Here is a 25,918-nt window from a genome sequence, read left to right on the forward strand (position 1 = left end):
TGTCAGGTCTCACCTGTGTTTCGGTGTCACTCCCACTGGTCATGGCTTCAGAAGGTGAGAACTCGGTGGTGGATTATTTTAAGGTTCCCTTCTTCTTCTTGAAGAGATAGGGTCTGTTCAGGGAATTCGCCACTGTCGTTTGATTAGGACACGATCAAAACAAGAATGGCGTCTCCCCTGTGCAGCCCAGGTATGGGGAAAAAGCCAATGGCAGAAAAACAACCTGGGGGTGTCTGGACATGCTGGTCTGGTTAGATGGGTAGCGGCTACTTCCAATGGCGCAGAGAGAAGTAAATTTGTGTTGAATCCAGTGGAAGCCATGGGAAATACAATGATGTATTAAAGCTCGAAGAGATCAGAGTAGGAAGGATCACTATGGAGCAAGAAAAAGGATGACAAGAGAAGGGAACAAGAAATAGAAAAGAAAAGAAGCCTACTCCAAAGAAAAACCAGAATGTTAGATAAGGAAAAGACAGCGAGTGTCCGTCAGGTCAATGAAGGGTGGCAGGCCACACAGAACCTGCCACGCCGGAGAGACTCGCGAAAAACACAGACAGAAAAGGTGAAAAAAAAGGGCAGAGGAAGCAAGAGAAAAATACAAGTGCCCGAGATCCTCAGTTGTAGCAGGGCAGGCACAGAGCAAGCAGGACCAGGAAACTTGCGAAAGACAGAAGCAAGGCAAGGAGAGAACAGGAAGGGTGACAGAAAGGGAAAAAGGCGAGTGCCCGGCAGCTCTGCAAAGTGGGAAACAAACCTACCGAGTCGAGGCACCTCGCAAGGGTAAACCAGGCAAGATGAAAAGGCGCAAGGCAGGAAAGCAGAAAGAAGGTAGCAAGAGCAGCGGCAGTCCACCGGAAAACAAGACTAGAAGAAAACCAAGGAAAGCGAGAAATGAAATGGAATATCTACCAGCCTGACGCTGTAGGAAAGAAAGTAGGGGGTCAAAGGCCGGAAGGGAAAAAGGTTAGATGGAATATTGCAAAGGACGTGGATGCAAACTTGGCGAGAGCGTGTAGCAAGGAAAGCTAGAGTTGCAACACACAGGGGGCGGGCCATGGGAAAGATAAGAAGCAAAGAACGGAACGACTAGACTGCACTCACAGAAGCGTGGTAGGCTATTTAATGGTGGCTCCTCCACCGGCTCCAGAGCTTCCATACATGGCTATTTATGACAGTATGCCCCCTTCCAGGGGCGAACACCCCTGGCTTCCTCGGATGAAGGTGATGAAATATCCATAGACATCTGCGAGCATTTATGTTCGAGACAGCTTCCCAAGAGTCTTCCACTGGGGAATATCCCTTACACCTGACCTGGCATTGTAGTCTCCCCTTGTGGTAGCGGGAGTACACAAACTTCTTTACCTCGTATACTTCTGGTGAGGGATCCTGGATAGGTACCTTGAAAGTAGCCTTTCTCTGGAACTTGTCTGGAATGTAGGGTTTAAACAAGGAAGTGTGGAAGACTGAATGGATGCGCCTTAACTGTTTGGGTAGTTTGAGTTTCAAAAGCCACTGGATTGATTCGTGACAAAATGGGGAATAGACCTAGGTACCTGGGTGCGAGTTTGCAGGGATAAGTCCTCCTTGGTAGATATTTGGTGGAAAGCCAAACAAGATCTCCTTCTTTCCAATCCAGCATGGGGAGGCGATGGGCATCCGCTGGGTTCTTGTATCTTCTGCGACTCTCTTCCAAGTTGAGCAAAGCCGTTTTTTGTGCAGCAGAGATGGAATCTATTAGAGAGTCTACAGTAGGCAGTGTAGTGGGAAGAAAAGAAGTAGCAGGGAATGCACGGGGATGTCTTCCATAAAGACAGAAGAACAGAGACATCTTTACGGCGGTGTGTGTAGCGTTATTATATGAGAACTCTGCTGTGGATAAAAGAGGAACCCAATTGCCTTGTTCAGTATTAGCAAAACACCAGAGGAATTGTTCCATGGTTCCATTCAGGCGTTCTGTCTGTCCATTTGATTTATTTTATTTATTTATTGCATTTTTTACACACCCGAACCCGGAGGTATCATGATGTAGGTTACATGATGCATGATTAGCTGGTTACAAAAAAGAGTTACAATATTACAGTATATGATATGGTACGAGAGCTGAGGGGTCTCAGCTCGAGGTAGAGCATGGTTATTATACAAAAAAGAGAGAGCTAGGAAGCGCAGTTCAGACAAAGCAGGAATCAGGGTGAGACAGGGGAATGAGGTACTAGGTGGCCAGGGCAGACTCGTGGTTAGAACTTGTTGAAGAGCCAGGGTTTGATGAGGCTCTTGAAGCACTGATGGGAGGGCTCGTTAATGATATGCATGGGAAAGGAGTTCCAAATTTTAGGTGCAGCCACAGGAAAGCTAATCCCCCCCCCCTTCTATGATGCTCTTGAATCTTGGGACGTGGAGGTGAGTACTAGAGCCTGATCTGAGGGCTCTAGTTTTCTTTTTTTGAGAAACAGTGTTGTTCAGATATAATGGGGCTACATTGGTGATGCATTTATGCGTCGTGATAACGGTCTTGAATAGGATTCTGGCTTTGATGGGAAGCCAGTGTACATCTCTCCTGATGTGGGAAATATGCAAATTTCTTTTTAAACCAAATGGTGCCCTTAGGGCTTTGTTTTGTAATAATTGCATTTTGTCGAGGTTAGTCTTTGTGGTTCCTAGTAAGAGGATGTTACAATAGTCCAGTTTTGATAGAATTGGGCACGAGCTGGGGTAAGGCAGTTTTGGGGTGTGAGCTATTGGTGGCTGAGTGCAATAAGTTTAGCAGTGAAATAGAAAAGAAAAGAAGCCTACTCCAAAGAAAAACCAGAATGTTAGATAAGGAAAAGACAGCGAGTGTCCGTCAGGTCAATGAAGGGTGGCAGGCCACACGGAGCCTGCCACGCCGGAGAGACTCGCGAAAAACACAGACAGAAAAGGGGAAAAAAAAGGGCAGAGGAAGCAAGAGAAAAATACAAGTGCCCGAGATCCTCAGTTGTAGCAGGGCAGGAACAGAGCAAGCAGGACCAGGAAACTTGCGAAAGATAGGAGGCAAGGCAAGGAGAGAACAGGTAGGGCGACAGAAAGGGAAAAAGGTGAGTGCCCGGCAGCTCTGGGAAGTAGGAAACGAACCTACAAAGCCGAGTTGCCTCGCGAGGGTAGACCAGGTAAGATGAAAAGGTTGGAAGCCAGGAAAACAGAAAGAAGGTAGCAAGAGCGGCGGCAGTCCGCCGGAAAACAAGACTAGAAGACAGTGGCAGATTTAAGGCAAAGGGCCCGTGGGCAAAAATTACAGAGGGCCCCCAAGTGGCCGTGTCCTGGAGGTGGGGCCCCAAAGTGGGCGGAGTTGCGCAAAGATGAACTTTAGGGACACATGATTCATTTTATTTAAGTTGTGATTTTTAAGGCCTGAGCGCAGACATCCAGCCCTGAACTAATATTACAACAAGCAGAATTCAGGTCTGCTTAAATCTGCATTATTTCTTAACTATAATACATTAAACACTTGCTAGAGCACAGGAGCGTGCGTTTCTGGAGAGGGGATACGGCGAGAAGTAAACTGCCCAGTCAGAGCACCCTGGACCGAGCTGCAGTGGACAACTGGGAAGTGATTAACACAGAGTAATAGTGGGCATTGTGCACTGCGCGGCAGGCTTTTAAAGCCCATTAATAGATTCATTGCCTCCATTACAGTGCGCTGTGACAATCTGCTGAATTTCGGGTCTGACTGCAACGTGTGTCTCAGAGAGAGACTGGGAAGGGATGGGGTGGGGCAGGGCACAGGGGCCCGCTCGCCATTTGTCTGTCTGCCGACCGTTAAGTCCGCCACTGCTAGAAGAAAACCAAGGAAAGCGAGAAACGAAACGGAATATCTACCAGCCTGAAGCCATAGGAAAGAAAGAAGGGGGTTAAAGGCAAGAACAGAAAAAAAGTTAAATGGAATGCTACGAAGGACGCGCGTGCGAACTTGGCAAGAACGTCAAGCAAGAAAAGCTAGAGTTGCAAGGTGCAGGGGGCGGGGGCAGGGGAAAGATAAGAAGCAAAGAACGGAAAGACTAGACCGGCTCCACAGCTTCCATACACAGCTATTTATGACATTGGGCCTCATTACCTGAGACTGACGGCCGCGGAATGAACGGTGCCGGTAAGGGACCGGCACGTTCATTCCGGGCCCCCACATTACGAGGTCTGCAGCGGGTCCCGCTCTGGACGCCTGGCCAGACCAGACGTGCAGAGCGGGACCCACTAGCAGTCCAGGATGCTAACAATGGGCCTGTCATTTACGGGCCCGTGGGCCCGTTGTTAGCATCCTCCCCATTCCCATTGAGCCCTATGGGGGCTCAAATAGGAATTGGGATGCACCGGGTCCGAGTCCCGCGAAAGGGAATTACCGGGCCCTCCAAGGTCAGAATGGCCCGGTAAGTCCCCTTTTGTGGGACCCGGATCCAGACCCGAGTTTGGGGGTAGCCATGCCACTAAAAACGGCATGGCTACCTCCAAACTCCTAATGAGGCCCAATGCCTTGCAGTAACCAACTTTACTTTGAGTAGTTGTTGCCAGTGACTAATTGCCACAAAACTTCCGGCAGCAAGGAAGGACTAGCAAGGGCAGCGGGGTCCACATGGAGCAAGGAGAAAGTAGGGGGCTGCACCTGCACTCCGGAAAGGATGCAGAAATTATTTGAAACACAGACAGTGGAGAGGAGAACCTCAGATTCCCCTGTGGCAGCCTGTGAGCTGAATGAGAGAGCACTCGTAGAAACACGAGGACCAAGGTGACTGTTTTGGCGACTACGCGGGAGTCAGATGGCGTATGGACCTAGTGAATGTTGAGAGACGTAGCCCAATGAGATGTAACGAGAAAAAGTAATGTGAATATAGCAAACTAATTTCTGTGCTCAGCTACTTAGGTCGTGTGGATAAGAATGTTCCAGGCCAGATTTGCGGGCCACGGGGCTGAGTCAAAGATAATTTAAGCCTGTGCGAAGGAGTTTGTGTGATAGAGGTTGGTGGTGATCAGGATAGGTAAGGAGAGAAAGTGGAAGAGAGCAAGAAGTAGGGGGGCAAGGCAGGAAGCAGGAACAAAGGAAGGAGGAGGAGAAAAAGCAGGAAGTGGAGGAGGAGGCGGGGAGAAAATGAGAGTAGAAGGGGAGAGTGGAAAGCCCTGGGGAGAAAGACAAGATGAGGGGAGGGGAAGGAAGAAAGGGGACTGACTTAAAGAGCAAAAGAGGGAGGAGGATGAGAAGCAGTGGAACAAAAAGAGAGAAGCAGAACAGGAGGCAAGGAGAAAGGCACCACATTATGTTATGTTATGTTAGAGTTTCTTATATAGCACACGGTCGCCTGAGGGCATCATGGCGCTGGAGAGGAAGAAGAGACCCCAAAGCACAAACCATCAGCCCTACAGCCATCATAATTAGAAAAGGTGTGTTTTTAAGGCCTCCCTAAAGGCCAAACGGTTATGGATATTTTTTCAGCTCAGCGGGCAGCTTGTTCCACAGCTGTGCTGCTGCAATGGAAAAAGCATGTCCACCAAGTCAGGGACTTATGGTTGCACGCATTACTGGAGAGGTGGGGGGTAAGGATGAAAGCGGAGAGTAGTAAGAGGATTCGTAAAGGTAAGAGGCGAGGTGAAAAGGGCACAGCCTTTCTGGTGACTAGAGGGGAAATTGAAAGACGAGCAAAAGTGAGGAGGACAAGAACGAAGAGGCCAGGCAAGGGAACAGAGGAGGCATCTCACTACCCCATAGAGACAGGCTGCTTACCACATGCGGTGCTGCTGGAGATGGGAGAGGGTCATCCACCATCACTGGGGTGCCTGTGTCCCCTGCTGCACAGGCCCGCTGAGGTCTGGTGCTGCCTGAACCTGGCATGGAACTAGAACTGCATGTGGTAACCAGCTGCCTTACCCTCGCCAGAGCCCTTATACTATCCCGTCTAGACTATTGCAACGCCTTCTATCTGGGATCCTCCAAGGCTACCACCAGCAAACTACAAATTCTCCGGGATAATGCCCTCAGAGCGGCTTTTTGGCATCTCCAAAAGAGAGCACATCTCAGGATTTAGTGAACATAACAATTGGCTCTCCATCAACGACAAAATTCAGTTAAAAACTGCATCGCTCACAAATTCCGTAATAACGCTGTCCCTACCTACCTGATAAACAGATTCCACAGACAACCTTCCCTGAGACCCACCAGAACTGCCTACAAAGACTGCCTCTCTGTCCCTCACTTTAAACGTGCCACCATAGGAGACAATAGTTTCCCAGTGAAAGCAGCCAAGCTTTGGAACTCCTTAGCGCCAAATCTCAGAGAGGACCTGCCTTACCAGAACTTCTGCTCCAAGGTCATTTCTTGGCTGAAAACGTAAGCGGCCAAAGTCACCTCAAGCGCCAGGCTGTCCCCCTGTCGTGCCACTCGCACACATTGTAACCTTGTGTGCTCATTTGTCTATATGTATATTATATCTATGTAACTCATTGTTGATTTGTATATATTATTGGTGGACCATCTTGTCTCTCTGTATATTCTATGACTATTGTAACCAAGCTTCGCATATTCTTGTAAAGGCTGCACCCTGATACCCTTGGGTACGCTCGCGCATTACAAATAAGAAAAAAAACAAACAAACAAACCCAGGACCCAATGAGCTCTGAGAAGTGGGAAGGACCACCTGCAAGGATGACATTCCAGACCAGGCTACGCCTGAATAGGGTGGAAGTGCAGGATACACTTGAAACTCCAAAGACTGTGGGCCTCATTACGACCCAGGCGGTAAGTTACCGCCTGGGTCGTACCCTTACCACCATGGTGTAAACTATGTTTACACCATGGTGGATGGCGGATTTACCGCCCCATTCCAAGGTGAGTGGGGCGGTAAATCCCCATTTCCCATTTTACCCTTCCCCATTCCCATTTTTGCCCCATAGGGCATAATGGGAGTGGGAAGGCGCTAATTACGCCACCGTAAATTACTATGTTCTTGCACTATAGTCCAGCAAAGTACATGTTGTCATCCTAACGTGCCCACCTATTCTTAGTATTGGGCACAACACATAGGGCCTCATTACGACCCGGGCGGTAAGGGATTATCGGTACCGGTAAGGGCACCGGTACCGGTAATCCCTTTGCGCCCTATTACGAGTTCCCTTTGCGGGTCCTTAAGGACGGGACCCGCAAAGGGACTTTGGTGCTAATAACGGTACTGCAATTTGTTTTGTGGTACCGTTATTAGCGCCTTCCCCATTCCCATTGAGCCCTATGGGGGCTCAAATGGGAATGGGGAAGGGCCCTGGTGAATGGGGAATTACTGCCCCTGTCAACCTTGGAATGGGGCGGTAATAGCTCCATTCACCAGGGCGGAATCGGTGAGGTTTTGGAGGAAGCCATGGCGCTTATAGCGCCATGGTTACCTCCAACCTCGTAATGACCCACATAATATTATGAACCGCCACCTTACTCTACAATCTCACTTTTTTTCAATAGTGATTTAAAATTCAGAATAATGCTAAAAGCTGAGGGGCTGATTCGCAAAGAAGTTACTATGAGTAAGTCTGTATTACTCCTGGAGAGGACTTTTTTGCTGTCAAAGAAGTTACTAAGAGTACGTCTGATTTACTCCTGCAGAGGACTCTTCAGATCACAAAGAAGTTACTAAGAGTAAGTCTGAGCTATTCTAGAGATGATTCACAAATAAGTTGCTACGAGTAAGTCCAAGTTACCTCTGCACAGGACTCTTCCGATCACAAAGAAGTTACTAAGAGTAGGTTTCAGTTATTCTAGAGAGGTCTCTTTGATTCAGGAACAAGTTACTAAGAGCAAGTCTGAGTTTCTTGCAGAGAGAATTATTTGGTTCACTTAGGAGTTACTAAGAGTAAGTCAACATTACTCTTGTTAACTCCTTTTTCAATCAGCCCTCTAGTTTTAAGTGGACTGTACTGTAATGTGGTGTCTTTCAAAACTTCAAATACACAAGTAACTAGAATAACACAAAGGGCCTCGTCACAAGTCGGGCTGTATTCCCGGCTGTTATACCGCCGATTCTAATATCCCTAGCACAGACCGGCCTGGTGGTATTACCACCGGATCACGGGTTGGGCCTTAGCGGTAAATCCCCATTTCTGATTGGGTCCATTGGATCCAATGGGGAATTGTCGGTGCTAATACTGTGGGCTAATACAGCCGGCTGTAATACAGCCGAAAACAGGGATTTTCACCTCCAGAAAAAAGCTGGAGGTAAAACATCCGATTTAGCGCCCAACTCGTGATAGGGTCAGCCCTTAAATGCAGCGGTAATACCGTTACCACTGCATTTAAGGGCTACAGCCCAACTCGTGATGAGGCCCAAAATCTTTTCCAAATTTTGCTTCTATCGATATGACCAACCTAAGGGCCTGTCTAGTTCACCAAATAGGACTCCGACTGGAACCTTGTGTCTAGTTTGTGCGGACTGCATGATCAAGCACAAGTGGGAACATCCCTTACATTAGCATCCTGGATGCAGATCCCCCCGCGTTCTGTGTGTGTGGTGGCAAGTGGGGGTCCTGAAACACAGATTACACATTGAAAAAATAGGATCAGCGGTGATGATAGTCTAACCACAGTAATGCAGCAGGGGCAGCGCGAACCCAAGATTCATTGCAGAATTCGAAGAAAAGAATACAGACATGATATAGTGTGTATAAAGGTTTTAATTTCAGTTATACATAATAGGCAAAAATTCCTGATGTACTGTTCGAAATATATATTTTTTTAACCAATGTCCATCTTTATTGATTTTTGGGACATACAAAACATACTATATTTTTAATGCACATTCTAGAAAAACGTAATTTGCGATCAGAGACCATAAATGTACACCCATATGTCTGATTTCCAACTTAATAACATGCAATTAATTTGTACATATTTAACTAGAATTCTAAGGAACCGGTGGCAGGTTTCTCTTCATTAGTAAAGGACTTGGTGTGGTGTGTGACAGTGTCCAATTCCCACAATGACATGACTGGCTGTACCAAGACTCCCTGCTCCATCCAATAAACCTGCCATTGGAGCATTGCACTGTGCACCCAATCGGAGGTCTCTGTGTAACCTCTGGGCCACAAGTTTCGATTCCAGTGGGATTGCTCGTTGAGTTAATGCGCCTGCCACAGAAATCTGTGTGCAACTTGCAGGTTTCAGTTTCCAGTCCCTGCAGGAATGACTTCGCTTTTCAACCTTCCATTGCTGATTCATTCATTTCCATTCCCCGGGCAGATTATACAGCCTATCGATTAAGCACCAAGAGACAGCTCAGTGTGTGCTGTGCTCTGTTTAGATAATCAATGTTACTGCACGTCATTATAATACATTAATAATATGTTGCGACCTACCATGTCTCCTTAATGATGGGCCCACCCGGAGCACAATCAAGCTGATGAAAGGGGAAGAAATGGGGCATGTTGATGGGTAAAGGGGGAGGAATCCAGGTGTTAAAACAGCTGTTTATGGCGTCCACAATGGAAGGGCTATTGTAATTTGCCTTAAGCACAATCTTTATTTCACATACATGTTGTGTCACTGAAGCTTGCTTTGCACGCCCATTGGTCAGCATATACGAGAACAGGTGCGGGTAGGACATATGTCTTTTGGGTATGGCCATGTGGCAACAAGGCCCCCAATGGGGCCCAGACAGGGGATAGTAGGAAACCTCAAGAGGGGCAGAACATGTACTATATAGTAGGCACCCCTAGGGTCAGTGCACGTGCTAGTAGGACACAGGGAGGGTCAGCTCAACAACGGACATAATCCAAGACTCCCATGCCCTTCACTAATGACATGGCCAGCTAAAGGGTTGCGACAAGTGCTAACACGGCACATATACAAGGCCAGAAGAGGGGCCAAGGGACTCATGTTTGTTGTCTGAGCAAGTAATGATAGGACACATCTATAGTATTATAGAAAGTGCTCATATAAGTAATGTTTAGGACCAGAACAGAGGTTAATAGGAAATCGCAAGGGGCAGAGTAGATGCGTGTATGACGCGCACACAAGGGCAAAACAAGTGCTAATGGGATTTGTGTGCGGGGCCAGAGTGGGGGCAGTTATCAGCAAATCTATAATTTTAGAGCAGGATACGACCTCATCTTTCTATAGGGAACGAAGCCATGTTAACATGATAAGCACGTTTATATGCAGTCAAAAGAGGTTAGCATCAAACTAGGACCGTACGGGGACAGGGGGCAATGGGGCACAACCCTAAGGTAAGCAACATTGCTATGAGGAAACTACTGGGCCCACACAGATACTGAGGATTGCAGCCATCACAATCACACCCTCCTAGAGGGGCATACAGGGCGGGTGACAGCCTGCCATCCCGAGCACAGGTATACCCGGCTAGCGCCCAGTGGCGTTAATGGCCCTCTATGCCCCCATAGGCGGGGGTGATGGCTTTTCACAACCCAGGGTTCGTCCGGGGTGTGAATACTTTTATTTTGTTTAAAATATAAGATAGGCTTCGTGTTGCCTCCCCTCATTCAAGATCGCCACCCCCAGGGAAGGGACTCGGTGGCTGGCAAACGTTGCTGTCACACTGTATGGTCTTGGCGTGTTTCCTGCCACCTGATTGGCCGAGCGCCCTTCCCCGGGTGCGAATAAAACATATAGGAAATAATATGACCCATATTTGGTGTCTGAACAATTACTAATCGGGCAGAGCTTTGTGGCCAGAACAGGTGCTTATAGATCACATGCTATCATGTCTAAAGAGGTAGAAATAAAACACAACTGCAGTGTCAGAACTTGTGCTGATATGATATGTCTATAGGGCCAGCCCAAGTACTAAGGTGATAATACTATAGTGTCAGAACTTGTGCTAATGTGACATTTATATATGGTAGGGCCAGCACAAGTGGTAATGTGATATAACTATAGGGCCAGCCTAAGTACTCATCTGATATAAATATAAGGGCAGCTTAAGTGCTAATGTGATAAAACTATAGGGCCAGCAAAAGTGCTAATGTGATGTAAGTACAGGGCCAGTACAAGTGCTAATGTGATATAACTAGTGTCAGAACTCCTGCTGATGTGACATTTCTATAGGGCCAACCGAAGTACTAGTGTGATATAACTATAGGGCCAGCAAAAGTGCTAATGTGATGTAAGTACAGGGCCAGTACAAGTGCTAATGTGATATAACTAGTGTCAGAACTCCTGCTGATGTGACATTTCTATAGGGCCAACCGAAGTACTAGTGTGATATAAGTTTAGGGCCAGCCCAGGTGCTGATGTGATGTAAGTACAGGCCCAGCACAAGTGTTAATGTGATATAACTATAGGGCCAGCTTAAGTACTAATGTGATATAACTAGTGCCAGAACTCCTGCTGATGTGACATTTCTATAGGGCCAACCGAAGTACTAGTGTCATATAAGTATAGGGCTAGCACAAGTGCTTTTGTGATATAACTATAGGGCCAGCACACGTGCTAATGTGATATAAGTATAGGCCCAGCACAAGTGCTTTTGTGATATAACCATAGGGCCAGCACAAGTGCTAAAAGTACAACACGCTGGAAGAGATGCTTAAAGAAACGTGGACTACTATTGAGGCTATCTGTAGGCTCAGAACAAATATTAAAGGGACCTTTAGTAGCATCAGGACACGGGGGAGTAGTAGGAGTCAGCTGAAGTGTCAAAATGGCAGCTAAAATGAACATGTGGCGATTTACATAGTGCTTTAGGCAGGTTTCCTACAGCTTCTAAGCACTGTAATAACAGATGTCACTATTATTACCCACTTGTGGGACTCAATTTATGCACATGGGTTAGAAGAGGTTGTGAAAGGCTGAGTCGACAGGCTCGGGAATCGAAACGATGGTGCAGGACATTTCTTGTTACCAAGGCAAGCGGGTTGTGCTTGTATTGTCCTTCCCCTAAAATGATGCCCCTGCATCGGCGGTGACGTGTATTTCCTTTGCCTTTCTGTAGGTTGCAGCCCGAAAGGGAGAAGGCACTACATCACAGAAGGGGAGAGGAGACACTGTACATCTGTGGGGTTGAAACTGGCCGCAGGAATAGAGGCTCAGGATATGTTCACATGGGACGCGTCTGTAGGGCCTGAACCAATGCTAAATAGGAATATTTATAAGGTCAGAGCACGTGCTTATAGTATCCATCTCATGACGTCAGGTCAAAGCAGGGGGATAAGGTGACGAGCCCATAGGTCGTTCGGGACAAGCGCCAGGAAGTACTAATGAAGGGTCAGAGTAGATGCAAGGAATGCAGTTATGGCGCCATGAAGTTTGGAACAGGGAACATTTCCAGGGTCCAGGATGTGTTTAATATGGCACACGTGCAGTGCCAGAGTAGGGAGCAGTAGGAGACGACTACAGGGTCAGTCCAAGTGCTAAAGGAATATACGGAAGCCTGTTAGGTTCATTTCACTTTGATCAATGACATTGATGTCACCTTGAAAGCAGAGGAGGCCTCATTACACCTTTTCCTATGCGGAAATAACATGATGGTATTACCGTGTACCGGCATGTTTCCGCACCGGCAAAGAACACGTTTGCCAGTGGGGTGGCCAGAAATACCTCCAGCTAAAAGCTAAAGCTGGAGGACATTCCGCCACCCTACTGGCAAAAATTGTGGCTAATACCGGCAATCACGCCATGGCGTCCAATGGGACTCCATGGAATGGGGATTTACAGCCGTTACCAGAACTCATGATCCGGCGGGAATTCCCGCCAGAGTGAATGCTGGTAATGGTATTACCGTTTGCCGGTATCCTGGTGGTATTACCATTACAAGTTTGGTGGTGTGGTAAAAAATGGTAATGCAGTGGTAAGGTTTGGAGGCAAGGCAGAGAAACCACCTCCATCAAATGTCGGAGGCAATTCCTCCGATTTAACGCCCCAACATGGCCAAATCTGCATTATTACTGCAGGTGGTCATACCGCTGGTGGTAATATCGCCGAAATCCCCATATACTCATATGGACTCCAATTAATGGGGACTAACACCGCCTACTATCACTTATAATCTTGTGGTAATACTAGCGGACCAAGTGGTGGTAACGGTAATACTGTTTGGTGGTATCTCGGTAGCACCGCCGAGATACACCAAGGTCATAATGAGGCTGATTATATCACAACAGGTGAGGGTAGGCATTGCAGTGGCTCCCTAGGATGCAACTGGTGGCAGTAAGCCCGGGGCACATAGTCATACAGTAATGTAGGCAGGTAGAGGCATTGAAGATGGGCCTGTATTGTGAAGTGCACTACAGTCCAGATGCCCCCATTATGCCGAGAGGCACCTGTAGCGTCTGAGCAGTGTGACATGTAGGGCACACCCATTGGGTAAGATTATATACTATTGGGACATCTAACAGATCTTAAGGAAAAGTCTCAATCGGAGCTGAACAGGTGCAAATAGTATAGTGTCATAGTGTGAGACCAAGTGGTATTGGGTTGTAAGACACACAGAGCCTATGCTAAAAAGCGTCTCTGGCCATAATAAGAACAGTAGGTGCTTATGAAATGCACAGCAGACATCTGGGATATGGCCAAAGCAGGTACCAATAGAACACATCTATAGGACCAAGGAAGGTGTTAACAGGACATATAGCACACATCTCTATGGCTTATAGGTTGTAAAACACCATTCTATAGGGCCAAAGGTGCTAACAGGACACAAAGGTTGAGAATATGTTCTTATAAGATGCATCCCTGTAGGGTGAATACAGGCACAGCTGCAGTGCCAGAAGAGTGTCTATTAGGACACATCCAGGAGGTCAGAGCAGACATGAGCATGATGAATAGCACTTAACCAATGGTAGCTCGATTTCCTACATTGCATGTGCTCCACACCAGTACTGACCTCTGTGCCCCCCACCTGCACTGCCATCAATTCTGGACTAGGCACGGAGGTCAGATGGTCATGGGCTTTACAAGCCTTGCTGCCCAACAACATGTATGTGGTCAAAACACTTTTAAGGACGAGAGAGTGGAAACCTCTATGGACCTCAGGCCAACTTCTTGAAGGTCAAACCAGCCAAGGGATGAAAATCAGGGGAAGCCCTTGACCAGATTGAACCCCCATTCATGCAAACGGATCTACCGCCATGAAGGTGCCCCGAAGCACATGTCCACAAGATATCAATAGAGGTGTAGGAGTGGGGACGCGGGGGAGTGAGAGACAAGGTACATTATCGTGAAGTCCTTCTTTGTCGGCAGTGATGGCTCCCGGGGTTTGCCGCACCGTTCTCCATGCACACTCACTTCTTGCGGCCCATCACAAAGGTGAGGATGAGGGCGATGACCAGGATGGCCATGGCGATGGACAGCAGCACTGTGATGACCACCATCCCCCCGCTGCGTGCAAAGACCTCGGGCATGGCTGTATAATTCGTGGCTGCAGAGGCAAGAGAAGAGAAGACGTATTTAATCATTGTGGAGAAGTAGATGATTTAGACATGAACTGTGCACGGTGTAGTGTGGACACATACAAGAGAAGCATGAACAGGTGCCAGGGCACGTGCCGCTGCACTGGGGGCCCAGTGGAAGGTTCATATATGCTCGGACAGTTACCACTGTACTGGCGCCTGGTGCAGCGGCTAATCCGGGGGTGCATTGGGGCCACAAACAATGTTGTAAAGACATTGTGGTGGACCTGACTGCGTTTTGTCCCATTCTGCTTAGTGAGAGTTGAGTGAAGTTTGTAGCAATTCAGACGTGTTGTGATTTGCTGGATCACAGGGCCTTTGCGAGATTAAAGCCCTGAGGAAAATCCCAGTAAACACCATGGAGAGGCTGTGGTCAGCCATGTATGTATATGGCATGGCCCTGATACTTTACCTCAGGGATTTCATCTTGTGAAGGGCTCTGTGCTCGAGCGGATGGAGAGCCACTCATAGCCAGGCTTTGACAATGATCGTGAACGCAGGGCTGTCAGGTGGTCCAGCATACGCGTGATGCTTGATCGCTTTCACGGGAACCCTGGTAGACCAGGGTGGGGCATTTCCAAATGGGATGCGTTGTTTAATGGGTAGCCAGGCGAGGACTTAGAGAGGCAGCTTCGCTTTCCTCTTTTGACACAATATTAATTTAGCAGACGTTTTTTAGGACTAACTAGAGTTACTGAGCTTTAACTACCTGTCAAAGCAGTACTGGTCAACACCAGGGTGGGCGCTAACACTCAAGAAATCCCTGTCCTGACCCACAGCTGATCCCATACCCTGCAAGTCTGGTTCCATTGCACCTTGGACCTTGGTGAGCCTATGTCACACATGGCCCAAGTAAATAGCTGCCATGATAGGGGCACCTGAGCACTCGCAGCCTGGAGGGCTCCTTCACATGTATATCTCAACTTCTCATGTTTCCCCAGCATGGCTACCGTAAATACCCCAACCTTCTTAAGCTACTCAGCCCTCCCTACACCCCCAGCCCACCCTGTGTTTTAAGCTTCAGCAAGCTTTGGCGCCAGCAACGTTCTCAGAACCCATCCTCCCCAACTCGTCCATTCTACCATCTGCTATTTGCCTTCCCAAAGCTCATAATCTCCCTAGCTCTGTCAGGGTTTCTTGCCCTCTTAACCTCACTTTGCAGGCCAAGCTTTCCTGGGATCTCTCAGACCTCCTGAAGCTCTCAACCTCTCCAACTTTCGCAACCTCCCTAACCCCACCAACCCCACTTTGCAGGCCCAGCCTTCCTTGCTCTCTCAGACTTCCTAAAGCTCTCAACCTCTCCAACTTTCGCAACCTCCATAGCCCCACCAACCCCACTTTGCAGGCCCAGCCTTCCTTGCTCTCTCAGACTTCCTAAAGCTCTCAACCTCTCCAACTTTCGCAACCTCCATAGCCCCACGAACCTCACTTTGCACACCCAGCTTTCCTTGATCTCTCAGACCTCCTGAAGCTCTCAACCTCTCCAACTTGCACACCCTCCCTAGCCCCACCAACCACAGTTTGCACACCAACTTTCCTTGATCTGTTGGAACTCCTGAAGCTCTCAACCTCTCCAGCATTCGCAACCTCCCTAACCCCACCAACCCCACTTTGCACACCCAGCCTTCATTGCTCTCGCAGACCTCCTGAAGCTCTCAACCTCTCCAACTTTCGCAACCTCCCTAACCCCACCAACCCCACCCTTCCTTGATTTCTCAGACCTCCTGAAGCTCTCAACCTCTCCAACTTGCACACCCTCTCTAGCCCCACCAACCTCAGTTTGCACACCAACTTTCCTTGATCTCTTGGACCTCCTGAAGCTCTCAACCTCTCCAGCATTCGCAACCTCCCTAACCCCACCAACCCCACTTTGCACACCCAGCCTTCATTGCTCTCGCAGACCTCCTGAAGCTCTCAACCTCTGCATCTTTCGCAACCTCCCTAACCCCACCAACTCCACTTTGCACACCCAGCTTTCCTTGCCTCTCAGACCCTGAAAGCACTCAGCATCTCCAACTTGTGTAAGAAATAAACTTGTTCGAACCCTATGTTGTGACTCGCGAGTTGTCTGTTAATCCATCAGCCGTGACAGCTGCTCTTTGTGATACCCGGGGCTTTGTCATGTAACAATAGCCTCCCGTCACTGGGTGTTGCATATTCGGATTGTGTTTCTGGTGGCATGTGCCCCCATGTGCGATGAGGAAGTGGCCAAGTGCTCAGATGGTGGACATGGCAGCACAAATAATGGGCTGTGGATGCTCCTTCCAAACATGCATGCTCTGTCAGTGAGTCTGTGGCCGACGGTGCCTCATTCTGTGTCCCGGAAATCTCTCTTAAAACAGTGCAGGCATGTCCATGTGGCTCTGGTTGCATCGTGTGGGGCCAGTGGTCCCATAGGGGGATGCTATGTGTTGTGTCCTGACTTCTCCCCTGTCCCAGTGCCGTGAGCTCGCGTGCATGGAATGCCTGCCTCTGGAATGCCTGCCTCGGGAATGCCTGTGGAATGCCTGCCTCTGGAATGCCTGCCGCAGCAATGCCTGTGGAATGCTTGCCTCTGGAATGCCTGCCTCAGGAATGCCCGCCTTTGGAATGCGTGCCTCAGGAATGTTGCGTACGTGTTTGTGGTTGAGTGTCCCCTGAGTGCCAGTTTGAAGGGAGCTGCTTGACTGAGAGGGTGCCCGTGGATGTCTCTATGTTACCTTTTACCTGATGTACTTACCTTATTCTTGAACCTGTAACCTGTAACAAGAAACCCAGTAAAGAAGTCTCTTTACCCTACCTGAAGCTGGGGTCTTCCTTTTAACATTATGCCATCACCCCTTTAGCAATGGCCTTAGAGGAGTTCTCCCGATACCCGTCATTGTGCCCTGGGGAGGCTTGGATGGATCACCCCTTTAGCAGTGGCTTTAGGGGAGTACTCCTGATACCCCTAAATGTGCCCTGGGGAGGCTTGGATGGATGGAGCACTCAGGCCTTTTGACCCCAGGCTACAGCCTACACACACAGAGCAACACCTCTATGCCAGGTAGTGGATGGTAGGATCTTGCAGGTGTAGCATCAGTTTAACCAAAGGACCCTGACTACTTGGTCTTATTAAGCCTCGGGAAGCCACGGATTAATAAAAGCCGGGACAAACAACCAAAATAAGCTAATGATCCTATGGACATGCTCCACGCAACTGAGGCTCGAGAGTAACCTTTGATAGAACACCAAAGACAGGTCCTGGAATGAAATGGCTGACATAAGGAGGCAAGGGGCCTGCCTCATCTGAAAGTGTACTAATAGTAAAACAGGCGCCATGTTGTAATACAGCCTGTTTAAGTACCCTGCACTATTATGAGTTTTGCAACCCGTATGCTTTCAAAACTGCAAGGCGGCAAATAGAGAGATCACCTCCACTTACTGACAATGCCTGTGTGGTACTTACCCTTGCGGCAATACCCCATATCTCCAGTTGAGCACAATGGATTCCCAAATGGGGAATAACTTCAACAACAAAACGTTCTCTAGATGATGTGGCTAATTACAGTTATGGCCCGGGAGTATGGTCATCCAGTTTAGAGGTATTACCTTTGATGATGCTACCAACCTTAAAATGAGGACCAACGACTTCGACAAGGAGGCACAATACCAGGAGGTGGTGAATCCTGAGGATGCTGGAAGACAGATGTGGTCTCCGTGGAGATGTGCAGTACTCGCTGGAAAGTCCGCCTTCCAGAAGAGATATGCGTGTGCTTGATTATCTCCATCATGTGCCTGCTCTGTGGGTCCTGTTGTAGAAGTCTGGGTGCAGCTCTACACATATCCTGCTGGTATTGGTGGGCCTTCCCTTTGTCATATGCATAAACGCACATGATTCTGGTGATCTGCCTCTGGCCATGACTAGGGGTTCCAAGACGCCAAATGGATGTACTTTAACCATATGATATACTTGTATTTTGTATATGTTTAATTATCTGCAGGCTTTTAGGACATCTGTTGAAAAAAAGCTCTTTTGACTTGATTTCGTAACTTCACCAAAACCCTGGCCAAGCCTGGCTCTCGGGGTATGGTGGGACCCAAGGCTGCTGCGTCGTCCGAGAATGCACCCTCTGGCAGTGAGGCGCATTTGCAACAGCAGGTCATCCATAGCAGGCAGGAGGGGTTTGAGTTTTTTCACCACTAAATTGGACGATTTTGCTGCCAGTTCCAGTTCTCTCAAGGCTAGACTGGAAAAGCAGAGTGGAAAGACAACAGAGGCTGATACTAGCACCAGTGCAGTATTTCTTCCATTATTTCTTCTGTGAATGTGATGCGGAAAGATCTCCATGCCACCAAACAGAAGGGCGATGACTTGATTTCCAGGTCATGCTGGAAAAAACCCTACATGATTGGGATCCTGGAGAATGCTACTAAAGGCAACACTGAATGGTTTGTTGTAGATCTCCTTAGGCTAATCTAGGACAATCCTTTGCACTTTGATTCCCAAACCTAAGCTGTTTAGTACTCCTGGCTCGTTCATAGCATGTCCACTGAACTACAGGTGCAGAAACCTGGCCTTAAAATGTACTAGGATGGGGCGTAGACTGTACTTTGAATCTAGCAGGGACGACATCTATCCTGATTTCTCTACGTCAGTCCTGTTTGCTGACAAGTTCTTTCTGGCTGTCAAACAACTGATGAGGGAGAGACAGGTTCCTTATGCCAAGCTTTTCACTGTCAAGCTCCGTATCCAACATAAAGTCCACTTAAATATCCACTGGATGATGTATCATATATCAAATCAAATACTTCTCTGCACAGACTTTGACCGCATTACCGGTCCCCACTCTCCCACCAACTGCCCCCGTGACTACAGAAGCAGCCGAGGTATTGTGACAACTCATGCTTTCTTATTGTTCCACTGAGTATCTCCTGGCCAGATGTGTTGTTTGTAGTTGCTCTACCGGCAGGTGTTGCTGCTTTGTTGGGGATTTGGGTCTGCACTATGGAACTGGAGTTGAAAGACAGGGTGGCGGGTTTTGCGGCACTGCGTACGTTTCTTATGTTCATCTTGTTCATTAGAAGCTGTTGTATGGCGGTTTGGTTTATTGTGATGGCTGGAATTCACTAAACTGGGCTTAATACTGGATCCGCTGCTTTTGCATTCATATGCTGGACTATCCAAGGTTTTAACAATCTGATCAAGGCCAGGAAATTGCCAGTGTATATTGAGGTTGCCACGCTGCTAAGATGCTAATGTCACAAGACACGCAATGCACTGTCTGTGGTTTGCAAGAGTGTTCCGAAACACTTGGTAGGAACAGACATTCCACCAAGTTCTTCTCCCAATCATTCGGTGTACACCATCCTCCTGGGCTTCAACGTATCACTGCTGCTTCCGATCCTCAGGGTATATATGTTGTGGTGAAAGGTACCATTGCTGGATAGAAGCTGCTCCTTTTATTCAGATATATCATGACTCTGAAAATAACTATTGTTTAGGCTTGACAGGAGGATACACGTAAATCCAGCTCTAAGATCGCTCCACTGGTTACTGGTAAAGAAAAGGATCCATGTCAAAGCACCCTGTGTCACCAATAGAGCCCTTCGGTGCCATGGAGATTAATTCAGCATGGACACATCATCCTGCACAATCCAAGGACAGTGCTGATATCCAGCAATTATGTACTCATGGAAACCCCCCAAATGCCAGAAAGAGAAATACTTTTCAGGGAAACCATTAAAACAAAAAAGACCTGGCTTTTTACCACACCTAACAGGCCAAGACACCATTTTGGCAATTCACCCTTTATGCAAACGTTGGATTCATAAACTGCACGCTGGGCTCTATTTAAATTCCCTGTGGTAACATCCTCAATGTCTATGATCAAATGCCTTATACACAGACCAACTACGCCACCCGCGCATGCAATTCTACAGATGCTTCTCATCAGGCTTCAAACAACACAAGATCACACGTCTATAACCAACCTAAATACCACACTGCCATCCAATGCATCTTACACAAGGTTCCCCTGTGGAGACAAAATGCCTCTGTACCGGGGACAAATAACACCTAGAAAGAGACCCACACACAGAGCTCAGCATTATCTGGCCGTTCTTCACGCATCAACACAACAGCAAAGCTACCTTGCCTTTTCCCTCTCCCCATTAACCTAACTGTCCCTTTCAGATCCGCCAGAGTTCCTTGAGACCATGTACCTGACAGTGGTGCATGGTAGAAATCCCAGTAACATAACACACCCTGAGGAACCTCAAATGATATGGGGGCGGGGTGGCAACTTCAATACCATTCTTGATATTGATCTTTATGGCTTCAGTGTGACTCCAAGAGCCTCGATTTATGGCTGCCCGTGCAATACTATAATTAACGACTAACCCTAACTTGGTTGACACATGGAGGAATGTTCATACAGGTGGGGGGAATTTGCCTATTACCCAACTGGTGCATGGTATTCTTTCACATAGTGATCAATAATCAATGTTTGATTTCCACACTGTTACTAGATGCAGTGGAAGGTTGCAGCGTCTTATCTTTGACGTCCTTGTACTGTTGCCCGCAGTTAATGTAACTACACGTTGGTAGGAATCCCCTCCTTCTTTGCCCCTGGCGCTTAGGCGCATCCTCTTTACTGGACCCCGCCTTTAAGGCAACACCTCCTGGAAAAACAGTTTTTTTTACCTTACACATAATCAAGGTTCATTCTCCTTGTGTTCTGTTGCCAGGAAAGCTTTCAAGAGCTAAAGTTTCAGGATTTCATTGGCTACTACATTTGGGGTCCTTCGATCTGCTCGCTCTGTTTTGAACTTCTGCAAAGAGCAACTTTGTACGTTGGAATCTCAGTATGACTACTTTCAGATATCAGAGTAAAGCTTTAAGCTTTCCGCGTAATGGCGGAATGTGAAGTACAACCTATGGCCAGGGCGTTTATGGCCCGGAAGTAGGGGGAGCTAGACAGGCTGGCACGTACCTTTGCTACACTTGTATGTAGAGAATGCAGTAGAACCTGCATTCCACCCATTCCGCACAGGGAGTGTAGCTTTCCTCACTGTCCAGCTGATTTAAGCGCTTGTTCTACTGACTATTACACTGCACTCTATTCTAATTGTGATGCATTTACAAGGGAATGCATGGTGTCCTACCTTGCCCATACCCATGTGCCATCCTTGATGGCTCTGGGCATTTCCTTGGCAAGGGAGGTTTTACAGAAAATTCAAACAACTTAAGATGTGGGAGTCATCTTTCTCCGCCCCCCTGGGAAACCATCATGATTCCGTTATTGACACCTAGCAAGTCCCCTGTTGAGGAGGAGACAGGGTCTTCCAACCCCACTAAGCGATACTGAATAAGGCAAAAAAGGTAGAAGACACATTCGGGGAGCACGGGGAGGAGGGCACACACAAAGGGTGGTGAGTGATCGCTGTAAGGCATGTATTTGGAGCTAAAGAAGGGACACAAATGCGGATGCCACCTTAGACAAATGGCAGCCATTGTACAAGGTAGGCCCAAGCGCTGTGAATAGTATTAGGTGCTCGCATGATAGGTCCCTCACATGAGTGCGAACAAGACCGGCTAGGTCCCACACATCCCATGAAATCCTCCATTGTTCCAAAGAGTTACAGGCCCACATACACTGGTAAGAATGCACCCTTCAAGGTCATAAGAAGGAATGTAAGAAACCTGACAGTGTCTCCCTAGCTAGTCCCCGGGGATCTGTCACCCAGGGGGCCAGGACACAGCCATCGCTATTGGATCCAGTTCCTAGGGGTGGGCCAGTGAGGGAGGATCACCTGGATGGGGGGTCCTTGGGGAGTGGGAGTGGGATGCTGATGGGTGAGACACGATATCCCCCTTCTTCTGATACTGTTTCCCCATCCTACCACGTAGGACATTCTAAAACACTGCCCCCCTCCCTTTTCCAACACAAACACTTTCACACAACATGAAAGACAATGGACTAACACCAGAGCCATTTACTTGACATGTCCCAATACAAGGGTCAGGCAATTGACCAGAATCACACACACTTGAGGGCCCTTTCCCTCTCCCACAGGGATTAAAGCTGGAGCACGAAAGCACATGATGAGCAAGGCAGACCGCACAAGGAGGCAGCTATCCAGACCCGGCAGTTCAAGAGAAGGAGAAAGGTGGTGGGAACCGAGAGGGTGACAAGGAGTGAAGCGACCTTGCCCTTTCCATCCCAGACCCGCGAAGCCTTCGTAGGAGGAAACATAAGACTGTGAACAATAGCCCAAGTGTGTTGCAGGAGATGTCAACGCCACACGGAGCCTGCCTATGCTGATAAGCCGTAGCAAGGGTGACTCCTGCTACTGTGGTACCAGCCTTGACTCCAGATACAAGGAAAGCCAAGCGGTTCATCACAGGCAGTGAGTCGAGGGAAGAGCTCATAAGAAACCGAACTGTGTTGAATGAATGTCACAAAGTGGTACTTTGAAGAAAGTTCAAAGAACTGTAAAATTGTTAAGGGAAAACCAGCTGCATAGGGGATCGGCTCCAAGTGGGTGCTGACATGAGAAACTCTGGTTGATCCCATGTTGATTGACACCACAGATACCAGAAGGCCGTAGGAGAGCCACCAAGATAGGTCAAAGTGGTCATACAGGAGGTGTAGCAAAATCCCCGTACAATCGAAAGTCTTTGACAGACAAACTGTTAAGAAGGCAAAGGAAGTGAATCCCGCATCAGGAAGAGAAAACTTTTGAAAAGTAAAGGGAAGTGAATCCCAGCAAGATGAAATGTGAATGTGAAGTAGCAAGAGTGAACCCGAAAAAGGGATGCTGATAAAGAGGGGCAAAGTCTAAAGTCCCAAGAAACAGTGTTTTGACAAAGGTGAACCCGGCAGAGGGATGTCCACGGGAACTGTTTAAAAAGATGTTAAGATTTATGAAGGAGAAGAAAGCCATGGTGAACCCGGCAGAGGGGGGCTGAGACTCGAAAGGGGTCCAAGCCTGGAGGAGGGGGATACAGGGGTGGAAAGTTACCACCCAAAGATGATTGAAAAGAGAACTGTTCAGTTGAATTGTTGAATACGATTTGTGAAAGGTCTACGCCCAGAAGACAGAGACCCAGGCGTGAAGCCTGAAGAATTAATTAAAAAGACATTAAGATCCGTGAATGCAAGAAGTATCGGAAGACTAGGGGAAGTGAACTGTCCCCCTTGTCATTTGGGTCCGAGCCCTACAGGGGGAGATCCAGGGGTGAAAAGTTTTCACCCAAAGTACATTGGAAAAAGGAACTGGCTATTTGATTTATTGGGAATGATTTGTGAGGGGTCTACGCCCAGAAGAGTGGGACCCAGGGGTACAGCCCTACCCCACCTTCCTTTGGAACAAACTTTTATTTGTTTTTCAGAGACATCAGTCCCTTGAAGGCAAGAGACTTTTGAGAGTAAAGAGACTTGGTCCTTGAGAACCTGATAGCTGAAACTGAACTGTTGACTCGTGCTGGGAAGGCTTGAGTGTGTGCTACGCTCAGGAGACCCACCTTATCCCATAATCAAAACATGGGGAAGGGAGAACCCTGGCAAACACATCCTGACATATTATTTGTGAACTTCTTTCCTTTGAAAACCATATCCCACACTCTTTCTATATTTAGTTGTAAGGATTTGGGATTTGGCAATAGTTGTTTTAGTAAAGGCCATTTATTTTGACAAGACGACACAAGGACTGCCTGATTTTCATTTGATGGTCGACACTTGCTCCCATCTTAGATTTAGGTTTAGATTAGGTGTTTTTCCAACCTGCATACAATTTAATAAACACCCTTGAACTGTGATCACTTGTGTCTGTCTTTACTGTTGCCACCATAAGTTACTTGCAGGAGCAGCACGCCTCTTGGCAGTACCATCATGCAAGATGGATAACAAGGCCCCTGCCCCCAATGATCCCAGCACAAGAAATACCGCTTTGCAATGCTTTCATCCTGAGACCCCCCACAACCACCCAAACCCCGACCAGTTTCCCTAAACTCTTTACACCCCTCGATCGATCACTAAAATCAGAATGCAAAGCTATTGCGCCTTCAGAAATGGGTGACGTGATTTGTGCAGCGAGGTGCACAGTAACGACTAAACTATACCCCAAAACTAAGGTGGAGGACCTTGGGAATTGCTGAGCTGCCTGGGAATGAGTGCAGCATGTGAGTTAGTGTGACCTCAACTTCCTTACAGCCCATCGATATGTCTGCCAGGTGTTTGTAACAATGATAAGGCAACAGTGCATAACAGAGTAGCCAATTATTGTTAGACCAGCCTCACGAGCCTAGCAGCACCACGTGGATAAAGATGGACAGATGAAGATGGACGAATGGCCTTGCTTCCCATATGGAGCAGACCCTATATGTTTAGTGCCCAGCCAATCGGGATGGTAGAATTGTATTGTAGAATATGACATCATGAGTGACGCTGTCTCTAGTTATAAGATACTGCACGTGCTCCCAGAGCTCAGAGCGTTCTCGTGCAACAGAGTCTTTTACTGTTTTGGGGGAAATGAACACTTGTTACCTTTGCAAGCACATCTTGGGCCTTCTTCCCTAGCGGGTTGTATTTCTTCTGGTGTGAGCATACAGGGACGTGCCTTCATTTGGTGACCTCAACATGATCCCAGCGACCCCGTGCCTGCAGAGGCTTCCAGGCCACTTCTCCAGAGGGACCACACCCACCTACAGCAACCAGTCCTCAAAAACACGTAATATCTAGTGGTTTACAGGAGCCGTCTTTTCAGAATTCCTGTCTGTTCTTTTGAGAGGTCGCATCTCTGGAAAGAGTGTAAGCCACTGTTCGAACCCCGTGACGGGGAGAGTTTGAGTGAGCATGTGCATGTGAGTATGTTCTTGCAAGTGGTAACAAGCGGGGGAAGGGTATATGGGAAAGTGTGAACGGTTGTGAGCATGTGGAGTATGAGGCTATTGTCGTAGTGTTGTTGCGGTTTGTGTTGTGTGCTTTATTATTATTATTTCATTTTTAAGGAGAATATTATGGAAAGGAAAATGGAGTGTTACGAAGCCTCCCCGAGTGTGGGATGAAGGTGGTACCACTTATATTGTGTAACGGAGGAAAAAGGAAATACATTGTCCCGGGAGGATAGCTCAGCTGCAAAATGGTCGCCTTGCAAACAAGAGCAACACAGGTTCAATCACCGGGTCTGCGCTTAGAAATCTCTAGGTATTAAGCGCGTTATAAATACGCAACTAAGACATATATTCCTGTAACAGCGCCTCAATGCCCCCGGGCTGTGTGAGCGCTTTAAAAATGCAATCATAAATAGGAGCCCTGCATAATTAGTGGGCTCAGGAACAGTAGTGGTTATTTTAGATTTTTATTTTAGTTTCTTGTGTTTGTGTTTTTATTGTGTAGGGTGGAGGCCCAAGGAGGGACAGTTGGCAAATAGTGGTGTGTGTTGAGCAAGTGGAGTATAAGAGTGGGTGTGGCTTAAGGGGAGGGGAGGGAAAGTAATGCGGGCTGACGGGGAGGAGAGAGCATCAGTTTGGTTTTTGACTGACTTTTTTGCAAGGTGC

General features: G+C 47.8%; 1 protein-coding gene across 1 annotated transcript in view; it reads right to left on the reverse strand.

Moving 5' to 3' along the window:
* Nucleotides 1-8,649: 8,649 nt before the first annotated feature.
* Nucleotides 8,650-25,918, reverse strand: part of UPK2 (uroplakin 2) — a 157,524-nt gene continuing 140,255 nt past the window's right edge. The window contains exon 5 of the mRNA XM_069614402.1: nucleotides 8,650-14,366. Coding sequence (XP_069470503.1) covers nucleotides 14,230-14,366 — 137 coding nt within the window. The 3' untranslated portion in view covers nucleotides 8,650-14,229. The remainder of the gene's footprint in view (nucleotides 14,367-25,918) is intronic.

Source organism: Ambystoma mexicanum, chromosome 9, assembly GCF_040938575.1.
Source record: "Ambystoma mexicanum isolate Mex_15411 chromosome 9, UKY_AmexF1_1, whole genome shotgun sequence".
NCBI lineage: Eukaryota > Metazoa > Chordata > Amphibia > Caudata > Ambystomatidae > Ambystoma > Ambystoma mexicanum.